General features: G+C 40.3%; 1 protein-coding gene across 12 annotated transcripts in view; it reads left to right on the top strand.

Moving 5' to 3' along the window:
• Window positions 1-22,543, top strand: part of grik4 (glutamate receptor, ionotropic, kainate 4) — a 353,258-nt gene that overhangs the window by 283,521 nt on the left and 47,194 nt on the right. For all 12 annotated transcript variants that reach the window (XR_006828758.1, XM_046073785.1, XM_046073784.1 and 9 more), the window contains 3 exons: window positions 14,917-15,078; window positions 18,375-18,527; window positions 19,659-19,763. Coding sequence is in view for 11 of the 12 variants with exons in the window: in XM_046073785.1 (XP_045929741.1) it covers window positions 14,917-15,078; window positions 18,375-18,527; window positions 19,659-19,763 (420 nt within the window). In the remaining variant the exon portion in view is untranslated. The remainder of the gene's footprint in view (window positions 1-14,916; window positions 15,079-18,374; window positions 18,528-19,658; window positions 19,764-22,543) is intronic.

The raw sequence follows: 22,543 nt of genomic DNA, 5'->3' as shown, positions 1-22,543 counted from the left end.
TTGAGTAGTTTTTCATTGCATGATAGTGGAGATAGTGGAGTTTGTGTGAGAGACTACCAACAAACTGACATGCTTAATAAATGAGTCAGGCCCCTTGCCTTATCACCCTAAACATAACTTTCCAATGATATGAAAACACACTCTGAGAAGGCTTGTTTACCAGAAAATTATAAGACTTGAAGTTCCCCGGCCTCTTTTTATCATTACATATTAGCCAAATGGCAGCTGAATGTTTGTGTAAATACAGGCAAACCATTTAGTGTAATGTTCCACCTCTCAGACACACCTTTGTGTGTGTGAGGAGTTCTGGCGTATTGATTACTCTATGTCAGGCCCTATTACCACCAGCTCTCTCCCTCTGAGCCCCATGTCTGGATGACTCAGTGTTGACAATTGTATCACAGCCTATTATCTTCCAAATCCCAGGACTTGAGTCACAGCTTACCTTAGGGTCTTCTTTGGAAAGTTGAAATAGCTTGCGGACTTCATACCTAGCTTCCTTTCTATGCTCTGTAAAGTGTCTTCCCGCCATCATCCCACAATCCCATGTCTACCTGGCTACCAATGTCCTTCCTTTACTTCCTCCCTTCCATTTCTTCCTTTTCCCTCCTTCCTTTCCTCATGCTTATTTACTTTCTTCATTCCTGTCTCCTTCTCCTCATTCACCTATCTCAAATCTGCCATGTGGAAACTAGGTCAAAAATAATTTTTCTTTTCACAGTACTTGATCCAAAACTGATTGAAGACCTTAATGCATGCTTCATAAAGACTGCTTCTGTTAAGTGGGAATTTCTCACTGTTTATGAAGCTACGAACAGAGCAGCACCTCTGTGGCTCATGTGCAGATGCACAACTTAAAGCTAGCGTAGGTAATGTATTTCAGAAGTTTTTTTTTTTATTATTGTATTTGTTGAAATGCTCATTACATCCTGATAGCAATAAATCAAATGCTGTAAGGGGGAAAAGAAAGAAAACCGGTGTCCGTGGCTGTCACAGGCTTATCAACTGCTAATTAACTGAAAAAAAGTCTCCTCAGCACCAGAATGCCCACATGGCCATTGGTCGGTGACCTCACTTATCCTGATGTCACACCTCTTTGACTGATCATCAAACTGTGCTCAGTTCAAGTACGTTTATGCGTTTTTAAATTCACATGTGGCTGTTGTGCCGGCGCTTTTGTATTCAACACATTAAGCACCTACCAGAAAGTCGTTAGTGATATTTAGAGCAAATATCATGTCCAGCTGTTTTAATCAGCTTGATGAAGCTTTCATTTTGATAAAGGGTATAACTGTTATTGGTTTCTGATTATCACTCTATCAGACAAAGAAATCCAGACAGGAAGTTCAATACGTATATCAAGCTGAGCTTATTGCTAAGCTGATTGTTTCAGGATTAGTGAGGGTAACAAGTAATTTTTGACACTGAGAGCTCCATCAGCTTTGCATTATGTTCAAAGTGATAAGTTCTTCTTAACCCTGTAAAGCCTGAACCATCAAACCAGAAAATTGCCAGAAAATTCTAATATATAATAATAATAATTGAATATGGAGTGGTTATTATACCTAATGCCAAATAAAATTAAAAAAAGGTATAGTTTGCATGTATGAGTTTTGTTTTGTATCATATTTGATACATCCGGACTTCATTGCAATGTTTTGCCCACATCATGTTTTTTACATTTTTTAACAAAAACATGCAGAACACAACCTGTTTTAAGCCTTTTATCATCAGCAGCATCATCATCATCATCTTCCCTAACTGCTCCATGTCACTTGAATTGCCATCCATAATCAGGATATCTTCTATGCTGTACTTTTTTTGCCATTTAAAAAATCCAAACCAAACACAATTTACTGGGAATTTCTCAATTTTCAGCTCTAAATATACCAGATTATGCCTTTAATTGGTTTACTTAAATAATTAAAAGAGTGTATATAGCTTAAAAGCACCTATCCTTTTTATTTAACTTAAGTTTTTAACTTATGTTTTACGTGGGTTAAGGATTTTAGTCATCTGACATGGATTTTAAGCTAGATGACCTTAAAAACACTATCAATGCTACTGATCACAACAAAGCTCCGGCGACTAACGTTATGCTAGCCGAGATAACTCTGCCCCATGAGGACTGCATACTCCTTAAGAAAGCGAACAAAAAGATTGCTGACCTTATGGAAGACATCCGACAACTTTCAGGACCCCTCTACCCTTCTAAGGCTTTCCTCCGGCTCGACTTCGAAGCATCAGTCAACCTAGGCTGAAGTGGTGGTCCGTGACTGCAAGAGAGGCTCGGACGGGGCTGCCTCTCCTCCGCACATCCGCCTCTCCAACCGCTATGCAGCCCTGTCTGACGACACTCCGGTCCATCCAGCGGATGCACCTGCGGCTTCGAGTCTCCCTGATACGGATCTCTTTCGGCGGATAGTGCCTGCCGACACTGTTGCATGTCCTCCACTGGCTACATCTCCTGCACTGGCGGCAAACGGTGATCAGCTGGGCCGCCGTCATCCCGGTCAAAAACCTCCACTTCCCGACGTAGGATCCTGAAGGAGGCTGTGCTCAGACGCTCCGGAGGCCATCTCTACCCTGCACCGTCGGGTAGCCCTTCTCTCAGTTCTGTTACTGCTACTCCAACACAATACTCGGCAGCTCACACACTCCATCCTCAGTCTGCACGCAGTGTTGAAGCAGATTCTGCTCAGTCCTGCTCTGGAACCCCACAACCGGCATTTCCTCGTCCCCTTTTCTCCCCAACCACACTAATAATTGGTGACTCCATAACCAGAAACCTTCGTTTCTTTAACGCTACCACTCACTGCTTCCACGGTGCCACCATGGCTGACATTTAAAAAAAACTCCAGGACCTGATTCCGTCGCTCCCGTCCTCCATCACAAGAGTGATAGTCCGTGTGGGAACAAATGACGCAGCTCTTCAGCAGTCTGAGCTGCCTCACTGCCACTAACAACTGTCTCCACCTGCTGGCATGTAAAGCCGTCTGCTCCCAGCGCTGTTCCAAAGACTTCTATTCCTGTCATCATCACGCATAGACCAGTAAACCGAAATGTGCACATCCCACACAGCAATCATAGTAATCTCTTAAGCATTAGGACAACTGCACCAACTCCAGCACCCAGAACAAACTCATTTAAAATGGCTCTCTTCAATGTGAGATCACTGTCAAGTAAGACTTTTATCTTAAATGATTTTATCTTGTCTGCAAATCTAGATTTTATGTTTTTAACTGAATCATGGTTGCAAATGAATGACTAAAGCCAGCTAGCTGAACTGTGTCCGTCTCAATATGATTGTTGTGGTGGTGGGCTAGTGTGCGTGTATAGGAAAAATTTTAAATGTCATCAAGTACGCTGTGATGAATTTAACTCCTTTGAAGTTCTCACTCTTAAAGTTGGAGGGCTGCAACCTATCATATTTGTTATAATTTATCGCCCCCCCAAAACTGCCTGGAGGATTTTTATCAGAACTTCCTGAATTTTTATCTACTCTGGTTTTAAATTATGACAGAATTGTTCTTTGTGGCGATTTTAATATTCATGTTGATGACCCCACCAATGTTAATGCAACTGACTTTTTAAATATGGCCACTTCTTTTAACTTCAAACAACATGTCAAAGGGCAAACCCATAACTGTGGTCATACACTGGACTTGGTTTTTACCCTGGGTGTCAGCATTTCCTCAGTGGAATTAGTGGACATGACCATATCTGACCACAGATGTATTGTTTTTTGCTGCGATTCGCCTGTTACTCATGCTGCCTCACCAAGCTTCCTCTTATTGCAAAGCTTCTAGAAAGTCTGCTCACTGTACTGGAAAATAACTTATAAACTAAAATAAATTATTTGAAAAGTTTCAGTCTGTTTTCAGGAAGTACCACGGCACTGAGACTGCCCTGCTTAAAGTCACCAATGACCTTTTAATGTCTGCTGATGAAGGTATGTTCTCAGTGCTGGTACTCCTGGACCTTAGCGCTGCTTTTGATACCATTGATCACAACATCATTGTCATGGGCTACATTTCCATTCAGTGTAAACACTCCCAAGAAACTCCAGGACACAGGTGATTCACTTCCATGAAGTTTACTGGGAATCTTGTGAAACTGTAACAGTACAATGAGATGTTTATATCATTAAAGAAGCTAAACACACAGTATGAAGGTAAGCAGCACCACTTAGCTAACGTAGCTGTGTAGCTTATAGAATGAAGCACAACCGAGCTAGCAGCAATGAAACATAAAGCTAACTTAGCCTAGCGTAAACTAATTAGCATCTTAGCCATCACAATATTCTTAGAAACTCAAAATAGGTGATAACTTAACGTTACACAATGAAAAATACTTACAGACGTTGCCTAAGCAAAGAGGGAGAATCAATCAACTCAGAAGCTGGGAGAGCTCACACATGACCGTAGCAGATCACCGCATGGCAGTTTTCTTTTCGTTTCCCAGCATACGCTGGTCCTAGGTTGCCACGGTGACAAAAATAAACAAACTACACTGAACTGGTGAAACGCAGTGACGAACACATTTTCTAGGAGCATAACAATCATGTTAGACAGACTGAGGCACTGGGTGGGGATCTCTGGTACTGCCTTAGAATGGTTTTCATCCTACCTGTCTACCTGTTAAATATGGTGTGCCTCAGGGGTCGGTCTTAGGACCAATTTTGTTTTCCTTGTATCTGCTTCCCCTTGGACATATTATCCATAAACATGGTATTTCTTTTCATATTTATGCTGATGACACACAAATGTACTTGCCCGTCAGATTCACAGATCCTGGAATGCTGAGTTCACTTAACAACTGCCTTTGTGAAGTTAAAAAATGGATGTCAAATAATTTCCTCTAGCTGAACTCAGACAAAACAGATATCCTGGTCATCGGGTCCTAGCAGATGGCAAAACAAATACTGCCATCTGCTGGTTCCCTAGTAAATCACATTAAGCCTGTGGCAAAGAACCTTGGTGTCTGGTTTGATAGTAATTTAAATTTCGAGCAGCACACCACAAAGCTTGTTCAATCATGTTTTTATCAACTTAGAAATATAGCAAAAATTTGATCTATGTTAACTTTTAAGGACAACGAGACCATTTTACATGCCTTCATCTCATCACGCCTGGATTATTGCAACAGCCTTTTCACTTGTTTAACCCAAAAATCTATTGATCGACTCCAGACTGTCCAGAACTCAGCTGCCAGGCTTTTAACCAGAACAAGAAATATGACCACATCACCCCTATTTTAGCTTCACTACACTGGCTCCCAGTATGTTTTAGAATTGACTTTAAAATTTTATTGATCACTTTTAAAGCTCTTCATGGCCTCTTGCCTTGTTATATTTCTGACCTTTTAGTCCCATACACACCAGCACGTACCTTGAGATCCTCGGGCAGCGGTCTGTTGTCTGTTCCAGAGTCTCGACTGAAAACTAAAGGGGACAGAGCGTTTGCAGTCAGGGCCCCGAGGCTCTGGAACAGCCTGCCCAAGGAAATCAGGTCAGCTGAGTTAGTGAACTCTTTTAAGTCCCTTCTTAAAACATACTTTTATAGGAGAGCCTTTACCAATCGTAGTTGACTTTATTTTATTTTGTTCTATTTTATATTTATCTTAAACGTGTATTTTGGTCTTTTCAATGTTTTCTTGCTTATATTGTTGTCTTTTGGGTATTGTATTGTTGTCTTTGCACTTGTTGAAGCACTTTGTAACAAAAAGTGCTTTACAAATAAAGATTATTATTATTAATGAATGCATAAAGAAGGATATGCACTAAAACTATGATTTACAGATGTATACATAAATTACCTTATATACCTGCTGTGTTTAATTTGATACATTTTCAACTCTATTTTACTATAAAATAAGTTGAAATATTAAGTAACTATACATTGCTTCAATCCAGTAAATATTCATATTGAAGTATCCAAAACAATTTGAATGTTTTTCTCACCTTAACTCTTAAACTTAAAAGTTTCCTTGCAAAACCACCTCTAGGTCACCGATTGACAACCTATATTTTGGCTGTTTCAATTGAAGGACCTAATTTCAGCCCCCTGGTGGATTATCCGTGCATTGCATGGATCTGATTGTATACATCAGGTTTTTTGGGGAAAAGATTATCATCACACTGATGATGTAGAGGTCTCTAAAACTCATGTATCATATATGATATGCTTGGCATTACAGGGTTAAAGCTGTGTGCTGTGGATGAATAAGGAGTTTAACTTAATTTATCTGTATTTCTATCGCAATATGAGTGTGATTTCCTAAACCAGATGGCTTTAATTTCATTTTTAGCTGTTTACAGTGCCTGTGTATATTGTGTGCTTAATAGCTTTCATTCCCATCACAATGCAGAACGCCCTGCTGATCCAATTAAATTGGCTGCAGAATTGGCCACATTTCTGACTGTGCTGGGAGTAGCACAAAGAATTTATAGGAAAACACTCACATATACATTCCATCCAAAACAAAATAGGGCAAATGAAGATAAAGAGGAAAGCTCACTGACACAATAAACCAAGTGAATCAAATGCATTTGAAGATACCCTGCATTAAAGGCTGGGAATGCTATGTCACATGGCGAAGGAGAAACAAAATGCTTGTTTAAAACAAAATCTGAATGAGTAAAATCTCCCTCTTCCTGGTAGAAAAGACCACAGTGAGCCCCTGTCACTATCAGTTCACCAACTACAGAGCTGAGCCAGCAATGCTTAAATCACCGTAGCTAGTCAGCATAAATAAATGTGGTTCTACTTTGTTTTGATCAAGGAGCACGCAATCGTGCTTTCCCTTTGCATCTCTCTCACACCAAACTTGCACGGCCTCAAATATAAAAGCAAACAAAATAAGTGATAAGTGAAACACATCTCAACATGACCATTAAGCCACACAGACTTTCACTGTGTATAGTGTATTCTCTTCCTGCTGTGGCCCCTCTATCGCAGAGAAAACATCTAGTCTCAAAACTGAGGGGTTACTTGGTCTAGATGAGAAACTGGTGATCGATGTGAAACTCAGAGCTTCACTGAGAAGAGCAGAGTTTTGATGGAGTCTTAACACCATTATCTGCTGCTTCTCCCTCAGTATTTCAACCACCCACTCCTCCAGCCCATTGCCGACTCTGCAGCCTTAAAGGGCTAGAAACCGTTTACTGTTTCCAAACAAAATAATCTGCTCCATGGATGCAAAGCGTTTCAATTAAAAGAAGCTTCTCTAAGAAATTTGAAGAAGTTTTTTTTTTTTTTTTTTTTTTCCTTCTATACTTTAAAGGCTTTTCTCCCTTAGAATTTCTTTTGCTTTATGTGGCAAATGCTGTTTGCAAAAGTCTGCGGGGATTTGAATGAATGGCTTACTGGAAAAGATAGACTTTCAGATTCCAAACATATGCCAGTGTCTGCAATATTCATGGTATCTTTGGCCTCCACCAGCCTAAGAATTATTCTGGGCATAAGGTCTCTGCCTCACAAATAGGCTGTTACTGTTGCAGGTCAGACGTAATTCTATGAATAATGGAGTAAAATTGGTCATTTGTTTCCAACCCTCTGCAGGAATGCTGCCAGATTGTTTTGATGTATGCGGCTATTAAATGCATTCTAACAAAGCTAATGCATCAACCCCAGCATGCTGTGTCAAGATATATGGGATGTTAATATCATGGTCATCTCTTAGTGAGTGAAGCTAGCTGGCCACCGGGAATGACGTTGGTGACCTAAGCAAGAGGGATGCCTTGGGTTCATGCACGTAGAGTACTCGTGATATATCCAGACAGCAACCGTATGACCACAGCGAGAAAAAAAACAGGAGGAGCTGTAATTATAGTTTTCATGTCCAGCTGCATAGACTATTGTGTTAAATTTCATGAACAGAAAATTCAGTAAATCATTTATCCAATTTTGCTATTACATCCCAGGTTGATAATAAGTCTGTAGGCTTGACATTTAGTAATGCTCCCTCTCTTCTCCTTTCCTCCCATCCCACGCTCGCTGAGAACATCGTAATTAAGAAGCTGCAGGAGGCTTTAGAGCTCAGCCTGAATTTACGTGCCAATTGATACAAGCATGAAATGACTTATTGCCAAAACACTGCATGAGCATTCAAGTTAATAGAGAATAATCAGTGTGCCACTAGAACTGGATTTCATTACAGATGAAAGACCGGACTGAGGCATAAAGATTTAGCCTGTTATACCCTTCCCTTCAGTATAACAGGAGGAGCGTTATTAATTATTTCTTTATCATTAGGAAAATCAATATGCAATTTACAGAAATGTTACTCAATCATGTCTACTGGAGTCTGCCGGTTCTTTCATAGGGCTTCCACTTCAGATAAAGAGTGGAGATGATTTTTCATTCTTATTTCAAATTGTCAATTATGATTGTAACCACAAACGGTTCTGTCTTTATCTGTAGTAGGGCTGTCATCGACTAAGGATTTACATAGTCGAATCAGAATCATCAAGTCCTGCCTATAGTCGACTGATAGTCGAATCATGTGTGTTTTTGTGCACGGCGATTGCCAGCCGAAGTTTGGCTTACTGTTGACCATATTCTCTCTCTCTCTCTCTCTCTCTCTCTCTCTCTCTCTCTCTCTCTCTCTCTCTCTCTCTCTCTCTCTCTCTCTCTCTCAAATTAGTTTTGTTGGCATGAATGTGTAACAACAATATTGCCAAAGCATCATACAAACTACATAAGAACAATCAACCCCGTACATTGCATTAAACAAGTAATTAAAGCATAAAGTAATTAAAGTGTCTCTCTCTCTCTCTCTCTCGCCTACCAAATTTTAAAAACGATAAAATGTTCTTTGTGTGGTTCATCAACGGTGATGATAGTCCCACAAGGTGCGGAAAACTCTGCACAACACTGGTGAAGCTGTGGCTCCCTCTCTTCATCAAGTTTTCCTCCTGCCACTACACACATACACACTACTCCTACACATGCGCACTGACGACCCGGGTTAGGGTTCCAATTTTGGATTTATTCACGCACTTTCAAAACATTTATTGGAAGTTTTTTTTTTTCTTTTTACGTGTTTATTCACAACATCAAACATTGAAATTTGTATTGTAATAGGCTGCAGGCTATATTAACTTATTGGAAGAAAACTGGTAGATCGATGTAAAATCAGACGTTGAGCACCCCCATATCGCCAAAATGGCATGATCCTTGTTTCGCTGCAAAGCTTCGACTGTGAGATTGACAGTCGAATCAGGCTCCACCCATCGAAGCATTGAATCTTCGACTATTTGGGGTCAGCCCTAATCTGTAGCATATTTTACAGAACAGAAAATAATAATGTTACCATTTGAGGACACCTCAACCTGAGGAAATGCCTCCTGACTACATCTCTTTAAAGCTGCACTAATCAACATTTTTATATTAACAGGGGATCAAAGTACTACAAAATGACTTGAATGTGAAAGTGGTCCTTTTTAGCCACAAAGCGAGAAAGTATTGTCTCCCAACTCTGCAGTTGCCTTCAAATCTATGAAGCTTTTCAGCATCTTTCATCTTATTGTATAGTTTTTTGCAGCCCGCAGCTTATGTTTTAGGTCTTTCTCAACGCTATCATCAGTAGGGTTGCCACTCGTCCCTTGAAATACGGAATCGTCCCGTATTTGAGAACTAAATAGAGCGTCCCGTTTTGGTTTGTCCCGTATTTCCGAGTTGTCTTTAATGCAGCATGCCAATCATCCCACCCGCATTCTGTGAAGACTGATTGGGCAATATTCGATGCCTTTGGCCCTGAATTTGACGGTATTTATCAAACAAACAATCGGAGTCAGATAAGTGCAGGTCTCTAGTCAGGGAGTTGAGCTGAAATAACGGCGGCGGCAGCTCACGAACCCCCCCCCGCGTCCCTTCTGAAAGGGAAGTGGATGCAAAAGTACCGACGAGGACAAGAGTGGGAGAAACCAAATAGCCAACTTAATAGCCAAAGTATCAAGCCAAACTACACACAATTTGCCGGCCAGCGTTCTTTGTGATGCACGGTGGCCTGTCAGACGTGTGACAGCGTGCCAAGGCAGTGTAACTTAATATTTTCTGATTGATTACTCTGGATTTCATACGCTACCTATTTGTTAAGAAATATTGTTACAATGTAAATTAATCACATGTCCACATTATGGTAGGCTATGATTTGTTTTTTAAGGTTGAGACAGGCTATACAGTCAGATACATATGCATTAATTTAATAAGAGACTAGAGAGATATAGGCTATTTAATACACATTTATCATCAAAATGTAGTGCCTATGTGAAAAATATAAACAACTATGTGTTATGCTTAACCAATCTATAGACTTGCATCCTTCAGTACTATGAAATTAACAATAGGCTGAATAAAAACTGATGAAATAAATACATAAATATATTTACTGACCAATTAATAAAATGGTGTTAAATTAAATTTAGAAATGTTTGTGGATAAGTTATTTATGTCTGCTTTTATTGTTTGGAGAAATTTAAAAGGTGATAAGTGTTGTGGGTCAGTTTGTTGCGCTGCCTCCAAATGGCTAAATATCAATTATTGCTACTTCTTCTTATGATACTTGTGTGACACATCTTAATACTCCTTTAATTTATGTCAAAATATGCCCATGAGTCAGTGAAAGTGCAACTTCAATTAATTGTCTGACTCATTTGACATTATTGCAGTGTTCTTTTACACCACCATTGACTGGTGGTTCTCAACTTCAGCAAACTCCATTAATTTTAATGCCACTGTAACAAAGTTCTTCAAACAGACAAAATGTTCAGATGACTCAGACTCATTGAAATACAGAGACTTTTCATACTCACATTATGAAAAAAGTGACAGTATGAAGCAGCACTCTCACGTTCCCTGCACAGCATGCATGCATATTACAAAACTCCCTACACAGTCTAACTTGCGTTTGAAAGGCTTATCTATCAACCAGCATTTCTGCTAGCGTTATCAGAGTTTCAGTTACAGGATGGTGTGCCTTGCATGCAGCCGAGATGCAGCCTGATTCGGTGGATGTCCTTCGAGCCCAGAGAATCGCGATAATCTCAGCATTTCTGTCCTGTTTAGGAAGATGAAATCAATGGACAAAGAGAAGAACTGACAGAAGCTGGTTGATCTAAAGAGGTTTTTGCTTCCTTTTTGGATATCCTGTTTAGGATGGTGGCTTTATAGAGGCCTACGCCACTGCACAGAATAATTTTTGTGTATCTGTGGATGTTTGTGTAGATGTCTAAAGGGCGTGTAGCGGGTGGGTTCATGACAGGGTATTCCACTATCATTCCTTATAAACCACCCAAACTGACTACGTCATAACAAACACAAAGTGGTCCCACATTTCTGTTGGTGAATGTACATGTGCGCATGCTTGAAAGGTCCATTATGCGAGAAAGAGAAATCAATGAAAGAGAAAGAATTAAAAATGATAAAAGAGACACAGACAGAATAAAAAAAAAAATAGATAACGTCTTTTTTTTTTTCAGCGACTTTCAGAGGATTTCAGAGGGAAAAGGGCAAGAATTGAGGAGATGAAGCAACAGTTTTTGGTTGGTTGGCTCGAGTTCCGGCTGCTGATTGATCTCCAGGTGACAGCCGGTGTCAGGGGCCCTCGGCCAGCCTGTCATTCCCCCGCACTCTCCCATCCTCCCACCCCCTCTCATCTTTGCTCTGTCGCTCTCTCTTTCTCCCCCACTGGTTTTTAAGCTCTCAGTTGCGCCAACTAATCTCTCACCTTCTTCTCTCTCCATTGGTTCAACTTCTTTCTCTCTCTCTCTCTCTCTCTCTCTCTCTCTCTCTCTCTCTCTCTCTCTCTCTCTCTGACCTCCTCATCATCATTCTGCTCCTCCACCCTTTTCACCCCTTCAATGGTGACAGTTGGTTCCTCCACTGCTTTCTTCTACCCTCCAACTCTGCCTTTCCGTTCCCCTACTGCTGGGAACCAACTGTCCTCTTCTAAGCGCTGCCCGTTTCACACCACCTATTTAGTATGCAGGAGAGATTAATTGCTCGTGTGGAGGGTTTTAGTCTGTGTTTGTGTCCAACTGTGTGTGCTTGTTTGAATTTGAATGTGCATGTGTGTCAGTGTCTGTGCCCCAAAAGCCTACGATTGCAGCATATTAGTTTTCGTCAGACATAGCCTAAGGATATTTTGGTGACCTTGGTCTTCAGTGAGTATGTGCATGTGTTGCTCAATTACAGGGGTTTCATTTTACTGTATGTGGGTGTGCACTTGCACTCTCTAGTTTGTGTTTGTGCGTGTGCCAGCGTGCGTACGCACATACATACATACAGGCACCCTTGAGGGGCATGCTTAATGATAGGCTCGTTTGCACAGCTCTGCCTCTAATGATCTATTAAAGTACACTTAGCCAGTAATTATATGGCCAGTCCCAAAAGGCTTATGAGGCCCCACAAGGGATAGCTAAAGCTACAAGAGGACTAGAGTTTTTATGAAATGCACATGAGTCAATAATATTATGGATTTAAACTTTGCTTTAGGTTTATGATAAAATCATTTTTAAAAAATTATATTGTAGATTGACATCGAAGTGGTCCTCAAGCTTTGCTGAGGGACATGAAATCCTTGTCTTAGTTCTCCTCTTTTTCTAAACCTCTCAAAGTTACAAAGAACAGACGGCCTCTTCTCTAACAAGATCATTAGACTATTATCCTAGTCATTAACAAAATTGTCTCCTGAAGTTCAAGAGCAGCTAGGAGCCTTTCAGTTATTTTTCTGACTACTCTGAAATATTCTCTGTCAGTCGCAAAACTTCTTCTTCCTTTTACCTGACATTGTTTGTCAGCTAGTTTTGCTTACATTTCTTTTATGGTTTCAAAACATGCTTGGGGAAATTGGGTTTAAGCACAAACCTAGCTGCAGGCTCAGGCACAGACCTAGTTCTGGTTGCAGTGCAGTCCAATCTGAAAACAGTATCGGAGCATTGGATGAATACAAGTCCAGTCAGACCGGATATCCTCCATCTATGCTGCTTGTAATATTTTGCCATACAGTTATAAAATCAAAGATATAAACCAGCAATATTTCTTGAACGAGGGGTCAGTGTTACCCTTCTCTTAAACTGGCTGAACAGTGTGATTTTGTATGTCAAAGTTAAGCTTTAACTCTCCGCAAAGTGAAAGAGGTGGGCTCAGTTTGTGACTGGAAGCAAATGCATCTCACCATTTCTTAGTAGAAATAAATGGGTAGCAAAATTTGTACCTTTAGCACCTTCCCAACTCCCTTCCCCAGACTCTCCCTAACACCTATCTCGTGATGTCCTAATAGCTCATCTTGAGCCCTGTGCAGGCCTTCTCCACACTTACCTGGAATATCTTTCTTAGCAGAGTTTACCAGAGTTGCTTGTTTTTTAACATGCAGTAGAGGTGTCCTGCTAGCCGAGCTAAACATTTGTGATTTCCAGGTTTCTGGGAGGTTGGCACTGGGGATAATAGGCCTCCCACTCAAAGTCAATATCCACTCCTTCCCCTGCTCCGCTCCGAGTCTGTATCAGTGCAGTGCCCCACTGGTATCCTCACAGCGGAGTGAGTCATGCTCAGTCTCCTCTTGGTCTGAGAGCTTTTTCCACCCACCTACTTATCAGTTATTTAATTCACTGACCTATTCACTCTTTTTGTCTGAGCGTCCATTATCTGATTTACCTAATCCCCTCTCATCCATTTTTCTCTTATAGATGAAAAAGGCCATTTTTCTTTTTTTCATCTTTCTGATGTGGCATGACTTTATAAGCTTTGATATCTCTGAGAGCCATGCAAGTTTTCCCTTTGGCTGACTAAAATATGCATTTTTGCCCCACACATGTAGGAACCCACACATGAGGTGGGTTCCGACATGGCAGGTGCTCTAAAGGAAATATAGTGGTTAGCAGCTTTGATCATTGTTTTCCACTGATCTATATACACTTATAACTTCTCTTCAACTTGTCTTTTCAACCTGCTGACCACTGTGACCAATATACATGCACATCTTTCAACATCTCATTGTCACCTGCCACCTCTTTCCTCCCACACCACACCCCACTTCCACTCACCATCCCTCCCAACCCCTCCTGGCCTTGGTGACAGACAGGTAGACTGGGCTTGGTCAGGCTGTCATAAGCTTGATGTCAGGACCGGCTGCCACCCGAGGGGGGGGGGCTAGGTTCTGACACCTCTATTAACCTTCAGGAGACAACTCCGCCTCTTCTCCTTGTTGCTTTTCCTCACCTTTATCTCCGCCTGTCCCTAGTCTGTTGTTCCCGAGGCGGAGGAAAACCTGCTTGTCCCTCGAGCAAAAAAGAGCCAAATAACAAATACCTTTATTTTCCTCTTCTCCCAACCTCGAGCATTTCAATATGCCATGGATTTCTATCTCACTTTCTCAATTATCCATCAGTCTCAGTGTCTCCCCGTCTCCAGTCTGTCTAAGGCTCTTTCTGTCTGTCTCACTCTAATTCTAGCCCCTTAGCATTGCAAGCCAGTATTCAGACAGTGACCTGTATGTCAGGAAATGTATATGGCTGGTGCAAAATACATGGTTTTGTGCAGTGATGCATAGCTAAATGGTTAGAATGAAAAAATTGCTGCATCTTTCTCATGTCAATCAACCGGAATAATGGCAGTCAATGAATATGAGGCAATGAAGTGAGACACATTAAATCGGATGTAAACATGTTTGATGAATACATGCCCGTAACCTTGGCAATAATTCAACATATCATTTGGTTTTATTTGAAGTAGATAATGGTATGGTATTATGGTATGGATCATGGCAGAATATGACAGCCCCCATCTACATCAGCTGCATTCACCCAAATAATCCCTTTGTGTCTTTCTGCCTCTCTCTCTCTCTCTCTCTCTCTCTCTCTCTCTCTCTCTCTCTCTCTCTCTCTCTCTCTCTCTCTATCATTTTGCCCTGCAGGAATTCACTTTACTCCGACTGGACGACGTGGTGGACCAGCGAGTCAACATAGTTGGTTTTTCAGTCTTCAACAAAACTCATCCCTTCTTCCAGGATTTTGTGCTAAGCCTCAACCGCTCCTGGCAAGAGAACTGTGACCATGCACCCTTCGCTGGCACCCCAGTTAGTACACACTATCACACACAGTGAATACCAAGGTTACTCATGTGAGAGTAATGGATGAAGAACCCTTTTTATTTATTTCCTTTCCAAGTCCAAACGGGGTCTTCCGAGACATTACTCTTCCAGTATACTGCTGTATCTCAAACTCACCAACTAAAACAGTGAACTCACTTAGACATAAAAATGCCTCTGAAATATTCAGGGATGACATTTATCCAGTTAGTTCTTGTAATTGCAGGTGTTGCTCTAGGCAGTTGTTGTTTCCCAGACAGCTCATTAGCAGCGTATGGCACCCTCCTTATTACATTTATAATGGCATCTTCCTTGTTAAATTTGCTTCAGAGGAAATGCAAAGCAAAAGAGCGTCCTACGTTCACAGCAATCCCCCTTAAATCAACCACTGTTCTAATCTAAACATTGTTTTGTAGCTCAACATTTAACACACTGTGCTCTGCATATTTAAATGAGTCTCTTCAAAACAGCCTCAAATCACCAAGCTACTGATTACATATGAATGACTGAAGACTGTTGCAGGTTTGTTGTTAGGAAACTTGAATAAGGAGAAAAATCATTTGTCTCATGCTGGCTCAACAGTTTTTATTTATTTTATTTTTTTTGGAGCCAACCGTAGCCTACTAGACAGATAAATTGCCACTCATGCTTAAACATTTTGTAGTTGCAACATAACACACATATTTATTTTATGAGATATGGCTTATCAGAATTTTCTACATCAGATTCAGCAAATAGAAAACATGAGTGTCACCTATTTGTAGTGACCTCTTGTTTATGGGACCTACAGTTATGAGTTTTATCTGACTCCCCTGTAATCCCTCTCAGGGCTAAGCTCTCTCACCGGGCCAGAAGTGTCACTCATAAAAACAGCATCTGAGAGTAACAAGAGGACCTTTGCCAGCTATTAGATTGAAAGACACCAGTTAAGAAAAGCTTACAGTACTTCTTACATCAATTGATAGCAGTATTAACTTTCTGTTCCCTAGTACCACATTAAATTGTTGTTTTCCATCATTTATTAGTTTTGAAACTAACCAAGCTTACAGTATAATTGTACTTATCTTTATATTGTATAAAAAAATAATATATTAATGACAATAATGGAATAAAACTGTCAAAAGGTAAAATTTTAACATGTTTTATACGCATAAATATTAAGTAAAGTAGAAATGTTATTGTCTTATTTATTAAAACATGTTGTGACTAATCTGGGTGCAACAAAAACAAAAATCTCTGTTAGAAACTAGAAATGCAGTAAAGTAAATTAATGAAATAATCTTAGAGAAAGTTACAAATAATGAAACAAATGAGCCCAAACATGAAGCTGTCACCCCATCCTGCTCCACACAAGCTGGGCGGTGAAACAGGTTAAGAATAGTTTGAACACAGCATGAAAACATGTTGTGTTCTGTTCGCAGCAGGTCACTTAGATACTTCTGAGCCTGTGGCAATTGTGGACATGTGACTAATTAGCTAATAAGCAGAGAGAATGAAGAAAGTGATTAACGCATTTAGACATGCACATAGATAATATGCTCTTTTCATTTACAGTAATTAGATCTGGAGGAAATGCAACTATGGTGCTCATGCATACAAAAATGAATCCAAGTGCCCTTTTTACATGTGTAGAGCTGGGACATTTAATGCATTAAAAGATAAACAAGTTGCATCTTGCCAACTGATCATAAAAGTTCATCTGAGAAAATGCAGGCAGCTGAGTTATAGGTGGGTAGGTTTATAGCTGAAGATGGTTTTATGGGAGACACATTAATGAAGGGCAAATTATGCTGCCTTTAAATATCTTCCAATTGTGTGACAATATTTATATTCTCAAATTAGCATCAAGCAAAGGAACCACACAGACGCACAGATAGTCCTTATCTTTATCTGTATTTGTGTTAGAGAACATCAAACAAATCCAAAAGCTGAAAGGTTTCAGAGACAACAGGCCTGAAACAGTGAAAGCAGCTCATGTTGGCACACAGTATCTTTATGAAAAACTGTAAAAATAGCATTTACGAGGTAAACTTGACGACCACAAACCCTCCCTTGAATATTCACAGATTTAGATTGTGAGACAGTAACGTGTACTTTTTTTAGTCTGGAACTGTCATTTGCTAATGTTCAATCGTTTCTAATGCGCGCAAACCCTAGTGATGTAATTTTGATATCAGGCTTCAATGCAATTTTACACGGCACCGTATCTCTACATATCATCAGCTGTGACATTTGACTTGTGCAAAAACCACTGATTTCAGAAACTTGGCCCAATATAAGCAAATTTCTTCCTATCCAGAATTTATCCAAAGACACAAACAAAATATTCAAAAGGTGCAGACCTGTTGTATGAGTACGATAATGAGCAAAGAAAAGGATAGCAAGAAAGAAAAGACTTCCAGAGTGAAACGAAGACGAGTAAATGCCACAAAGTTATTAGCTTCACGGTGTAGATATTATACGATACGAGTGGAATATAATCAGAAGTACTGCTGTAATATTTTGACATTCACATTTTATTGCTGACCTAACAATTTGACTTTATCTGTTCCCACCACCAAGACATCATTCCCATATGTCAAACCTCGACTCCAGGTTGTAATGTCTCCACAGTTTGTGTACACCATATTGCTTAATGTTCAATCCACCAATTATGGGTTGCAATACATCACAGTTTTGCAGTTTAATGGCCTATTATAGTTGTGTTTGGTATGCATTTAGTAAATTTAGTATGCAACACAATATCTCTTAGCCCTGTATCAGTATCCACCAAACATCAGGGCCATTTCATCTCTAGTTCCATTACACAGATGTATAGCAGTGAAGCCCAGACTCTCCCCTAGCCTCTAATGCAAGGCGTCATGCATTTTAATCAAATACACATAGCAGGATGCAGTGGTAGTGACGATGAGGCTGTTTGTACAGGGGAGATGAGAGGAAAGGCTGCCTCTCCCACTGTTTTCTGGCCCTCGCTGAGAGAGGCAGGCGGTAATTGGAATGGTCAGGATGTGCCAGCTTCATTGGGGATAAGAGTAGGAAGGACAGAGTCTCTCCAAGAGACGGAGAGAGAGAGAGATGGTTTCAACGCTGTCAGCAGATCAGAGTCTTTCTAATGATCTAATGGAATAATTTCACTGCCACTCCAGGGATGGGTTAACCCCTCACTGACCGCTTACCACTGACATGTTACACTTGCAGTTTGTGTGCTTTGAGTTTTTGCAGCTTTGTGTGAGTGTGTGAATGCATAATGTATTCACCTTCTTCCCCTCCCTCTCCCTCTGCAGCTCTCCTCAGCTCTGCTCTTTGATGCGGTATATGCGGTGGTGGCGGCAGTCCAGGAGTTGAACCGTAGCCAGAATGTTGGCGCCACTCAGCTCTCCTGCAAGTCCTCCAAGATCTGGGAGCACGGCACCAGCCTCATGAATTACCTGAGGATGGTAAGATTGTCTCTGCTGGACATGATGAAAACAGAAGACAGGACTGACCACTACTTCCCTTAAAGGAATACTTTGGAAAATAGGCTTATTTGCTTTCTTGAGTTAGATGAGAACATCGATACCACTCTTATGTCTGTAAGGTTAATATGAAGCTGCAGACAGCTAAGTACAAGCCGTCAGGTGGCTTAGCCCTGTGACCCCCTGTCACCGATCAGTCACATAGTGTGAACGCCACAACGACTTCAAGATCCCGTCACAAGACGGCAAGTTGTGTAGTCTGAACAACATGGCGATCAGCCGACGTAGAAAGTCATGTAGTCTGAACGAGTCATAAGAGTTGCTGGTAGGCAGATTTTGTTACCTTTATACAGCGCCAGACTAACCATTTCCCCAGTTTCCAGTCTTTATGCTAAGATAAGCCAACCAGTTGCTTCATATTTACCACACATACACGACCGTGGTAACGATCTTCACATCTGACTCGCATGTTTCCCAAAATGTAAGTTTTCTCAGTTTTTGTGTTTATTTGTATTATTGTCTGACTCTCTTACTTACAACAACAAGAGGGTCAGGAACATTCATAAGATAATATCCGATAGCAAAACTTGTTGAGTTCTTCATTTTTGATCCGCTTTCTACATGTTAATTGGTTATTTTAAAGCCTACATATTTTCACTGACAGCAGATGATAATGTGTATAGCCTGTGCTCTCATCTTCCTTAAAGATATACTGCCTATCCACTAGGTCAGTTTATCTCGTGTCTACATTATTCTGAGAGACAATGGAGAAGGAGAGATAAAGATGAGCTGTCAGTGAATAAAATGTGTTTTCCTATTAGGGAGAAATGGCTGTAAGTGATTGGACTATCAAAATGCTTAAATGTGACGTGTGTTCGATATCAGGCTATTTGTCTTTCTCTCTCAGATGAAGAAGACATGACTGATGGCTCTTCTATTTTTCTGTAAATTGAAGATATTACAGCTTTTTCTCTTCATATTATTCTTCTAAATTTGACATTTTTCAAAAGTATTATACTGAGCCAGTAGTGCTAATATCATATCTACAATAGGGAAGCAGGCAGGGTTTGTTGATGAGGTCTTTTAACGCGTTGCTGTCTCTGTGTTGGATAGGTAGAATTGGATGGTCTAACAGGCCACATTGAATTCAACAGCAAAGGCCAGCGGTCTAACTACGCCCTGAGGATCATGCAGAACAGCAAGGATGGCCTAAGGCAGGTAATGTGACTCCCAGTCTTACACATCTGACGATGGTGTTATCGGTCTTCAAAGTAATCACATGCATGTATTCAGACAATATCACATAAAGTTCATGTGATTGGTTCAAAAGAATTTAAGAATAAACAGTGTGGTAATTCTGAAGTGACTCACACATTGATTTTCTCTGGCCAAAATATAACTGTTATTGCTGAGCACAAAGCTCTTCCTGATCTCAGTAGGGCACTACTTCTGCCAAATGTTACAGTTGTCTTTATGGCAGTGATGTAACTCGAGCTGGATCCTGCCGAAGGGATCCGTGATAACACTTGCTCAAGTGACATCTTTTGGTGCAAACAATCCACATTTTTCTGCTAGCAGAAGTGTCAAGGTGCCAGAGGATAACATTAAGTATTAGCGCTGCCTCTTTGAAGGTGCAAACAAGCATATTTTTATAGAAAATACATTTTGGTTTAAACAGAAGTTGCTGCTATTATTGGTTTTACAGATTATGTCTGTAATTTATAGATATTAGATACATATTTGAGGTTGTGATTCTTTATGGAATAAACTGTCTTACTGTCTTGTCTCACAAAATGACTATAATATGTCAGCGGGGATTTGTGGGTGGTGTTTATCTATACGTGTCACTTCAGTATTGCCTAAGTGGGTGCAGGGATTTCAAGCAGTCTTGTTGTTGTGCGGTTTCGTTTAGTGAAAACACTCTACATGCACCTCCAGCCGTTTCAATCTATGCCCTGAACCACCCTGCACAATCTATGAAAGTCTCCCCAGACATCTCTTTGCCTCAGTTAGTTTCACGCCGGGGAACACTGTTTCAAATACTTTACAATTTCTTCTAGATTGAACACATTTACTCGGATTACAAAGACTGAAAGTCAGTAATGAAATGTAAGTGACGAGAGGCTTTGAGCAGCTTCGAGTACTGTCTGTTAATGAATGGGTGGCAGAGCTACTGGTGCTCCTCATGCTGTGTACTGTATCAATTGCTCAGGGGTTGGTCATATTATAGCTGAGATTTCCAATGCTTCATGTCCACAAATCAAACAGCATTAGACCTCAGATCTCTTAATATCTTGACTTAAGACACTCATTTTTTTTGGTGATGATAGATATACAACCCATCATGACAAAAACCATCCCAGACATTCTCTATTGTATAGCTATTGTAACAATGGCTAAATATTGAAACAGAGAACAAAGAACCTTCTGATGAAGATCTGACATTTCCTGGACCCCACTTTGAAAACCGTTGACCAGGGGTTTAGTGAGGCAGGTAGAGAAAAGACATTGCAATCAAAACCAAGACTGGCTGGGGAAAATCTGTTTGGGCAAAATGATTACCCAGTACACTCCCATACATCAACAGCATCTGCAAATGCTCCAGTGGAGCTGTGCCGTCACCAGCAGAAAAATCTGTGGTTGATCTCCCAGGTAAAAAATATGGGTTGTATGTGAGTAATGGATTGGGAAAAAGGGATCAATGGTAAACATCAACAGCAGAAGCCTTGAATAGCTGAGTGATAGAGGTGTGGATCAAGGCGATGAATCTGGCTGTGGTCGTGTTTGCTTTTATGGTAAAAAGCTGGGTAAATATACATTTCAGAATATTTATAAAGATAGCCTCTTTCATATGAGTCACAAAACAGCTTAAGTTTCCATTTTTTACACTGATGTGTTCTGACAGATATTGCAGTGTGTGTGATAACTCAGCAGAGAAATTGGTGGAAAAATAAGACTATATTGGTGAAACCACTGATGGGACAAATGCACAAAATAAAGTTAATGTGGGAAAGGGAATGTAAATGGATGAGTTATATAAGTAAAAATGCATTCTCAATTTCTTCTGCCAACTTTGTTTAAAGAAGCAGTATGTTTTTTTTCTGTGCCAGTAAAGTATCCTGTCACACTGTGCAACTGTACAGGCCATAAATGTACTGTATATGTACATGCTTCAAGTTACGATCCCAGTTTAATTACAAACCATCACTTTGATTTTGCAAAAGGCAAGTCATGACCGAAAACAGATCATCCTTTAGTGACTATAATGTTAACATTAAATCATCTGTACAATAACTGGCTTGTTCACTCAAGCTCTATGCACTTGGGGTTTTGTGGTCGGTAGATGCTCGTCTATACACACATACACACACAATCGAGCAATGCTTTTGTCCAACTAAACTGAATACAACAGTACTCTTTTTCTCAGTTCCTCTCTCCTGCTCCTTCCTCTCTCCCGATAAGTCTATGTAATGAAAGAAATACACCTGACTTCCTACTCAAACCTTTACATTCATACAAGTGTGTCCTATTATGAGTGAGTAGCACAGATTATTCTGAATGCCATCATTTTTACATACGGTAGCTGATAGTGATATTTTAATACAGCTTGCTCTTAAAACCCTGTTTTTTATAAATGCCAGGACTCAATATTTCACATTTCATCTTAAGGACAGATGCGATAACTAATCCTTAAATTTATGCTTTTTCATGGTGCTGTTCCAAACTATGCATATTATTTCCCCTGGCAATACCTGTCTCTCACCCTGACAGCTATAGTGTGCTTTTCCCTCCTGCCCTGACTATTATGTTTATCTGTCAATGCTGCATGATGTATGATGGTTATTAACTTATACATAATCAAACTGTCACCACTCTGCTGCAGCAGATGCACCTGTATTTGTGTTTTCTTATCTACAGCATTTTAAGTAATTGTTTGTTATACTGTTACACAGACAAGACACAGATAGTTTGACTGCACAGAAAGGAATAACTGAGTC

The sequence above is a fragment of the Micropterus dolomieu genome, linkage group LG17, assembly GCF_021292245.1.
Source record: "Micropterus dolomieu isolate WLL.071019.BEF.003 ecotype Adirondacks linkage group LG17, ASM2129224v1, whole genome shotgun sequence".
Classification (NCBI taxonomy): Eukaryota; Metazoa; Chordata; class Actinopteri; order Centrarchiformes; family Centrarchidae; genus Micropterus; species Micropterus dolomieu.
Note: the sequence above shows the minus strand (reverse complement) of the source record. Positions and strands in the feature narration are given on the sequence as shown.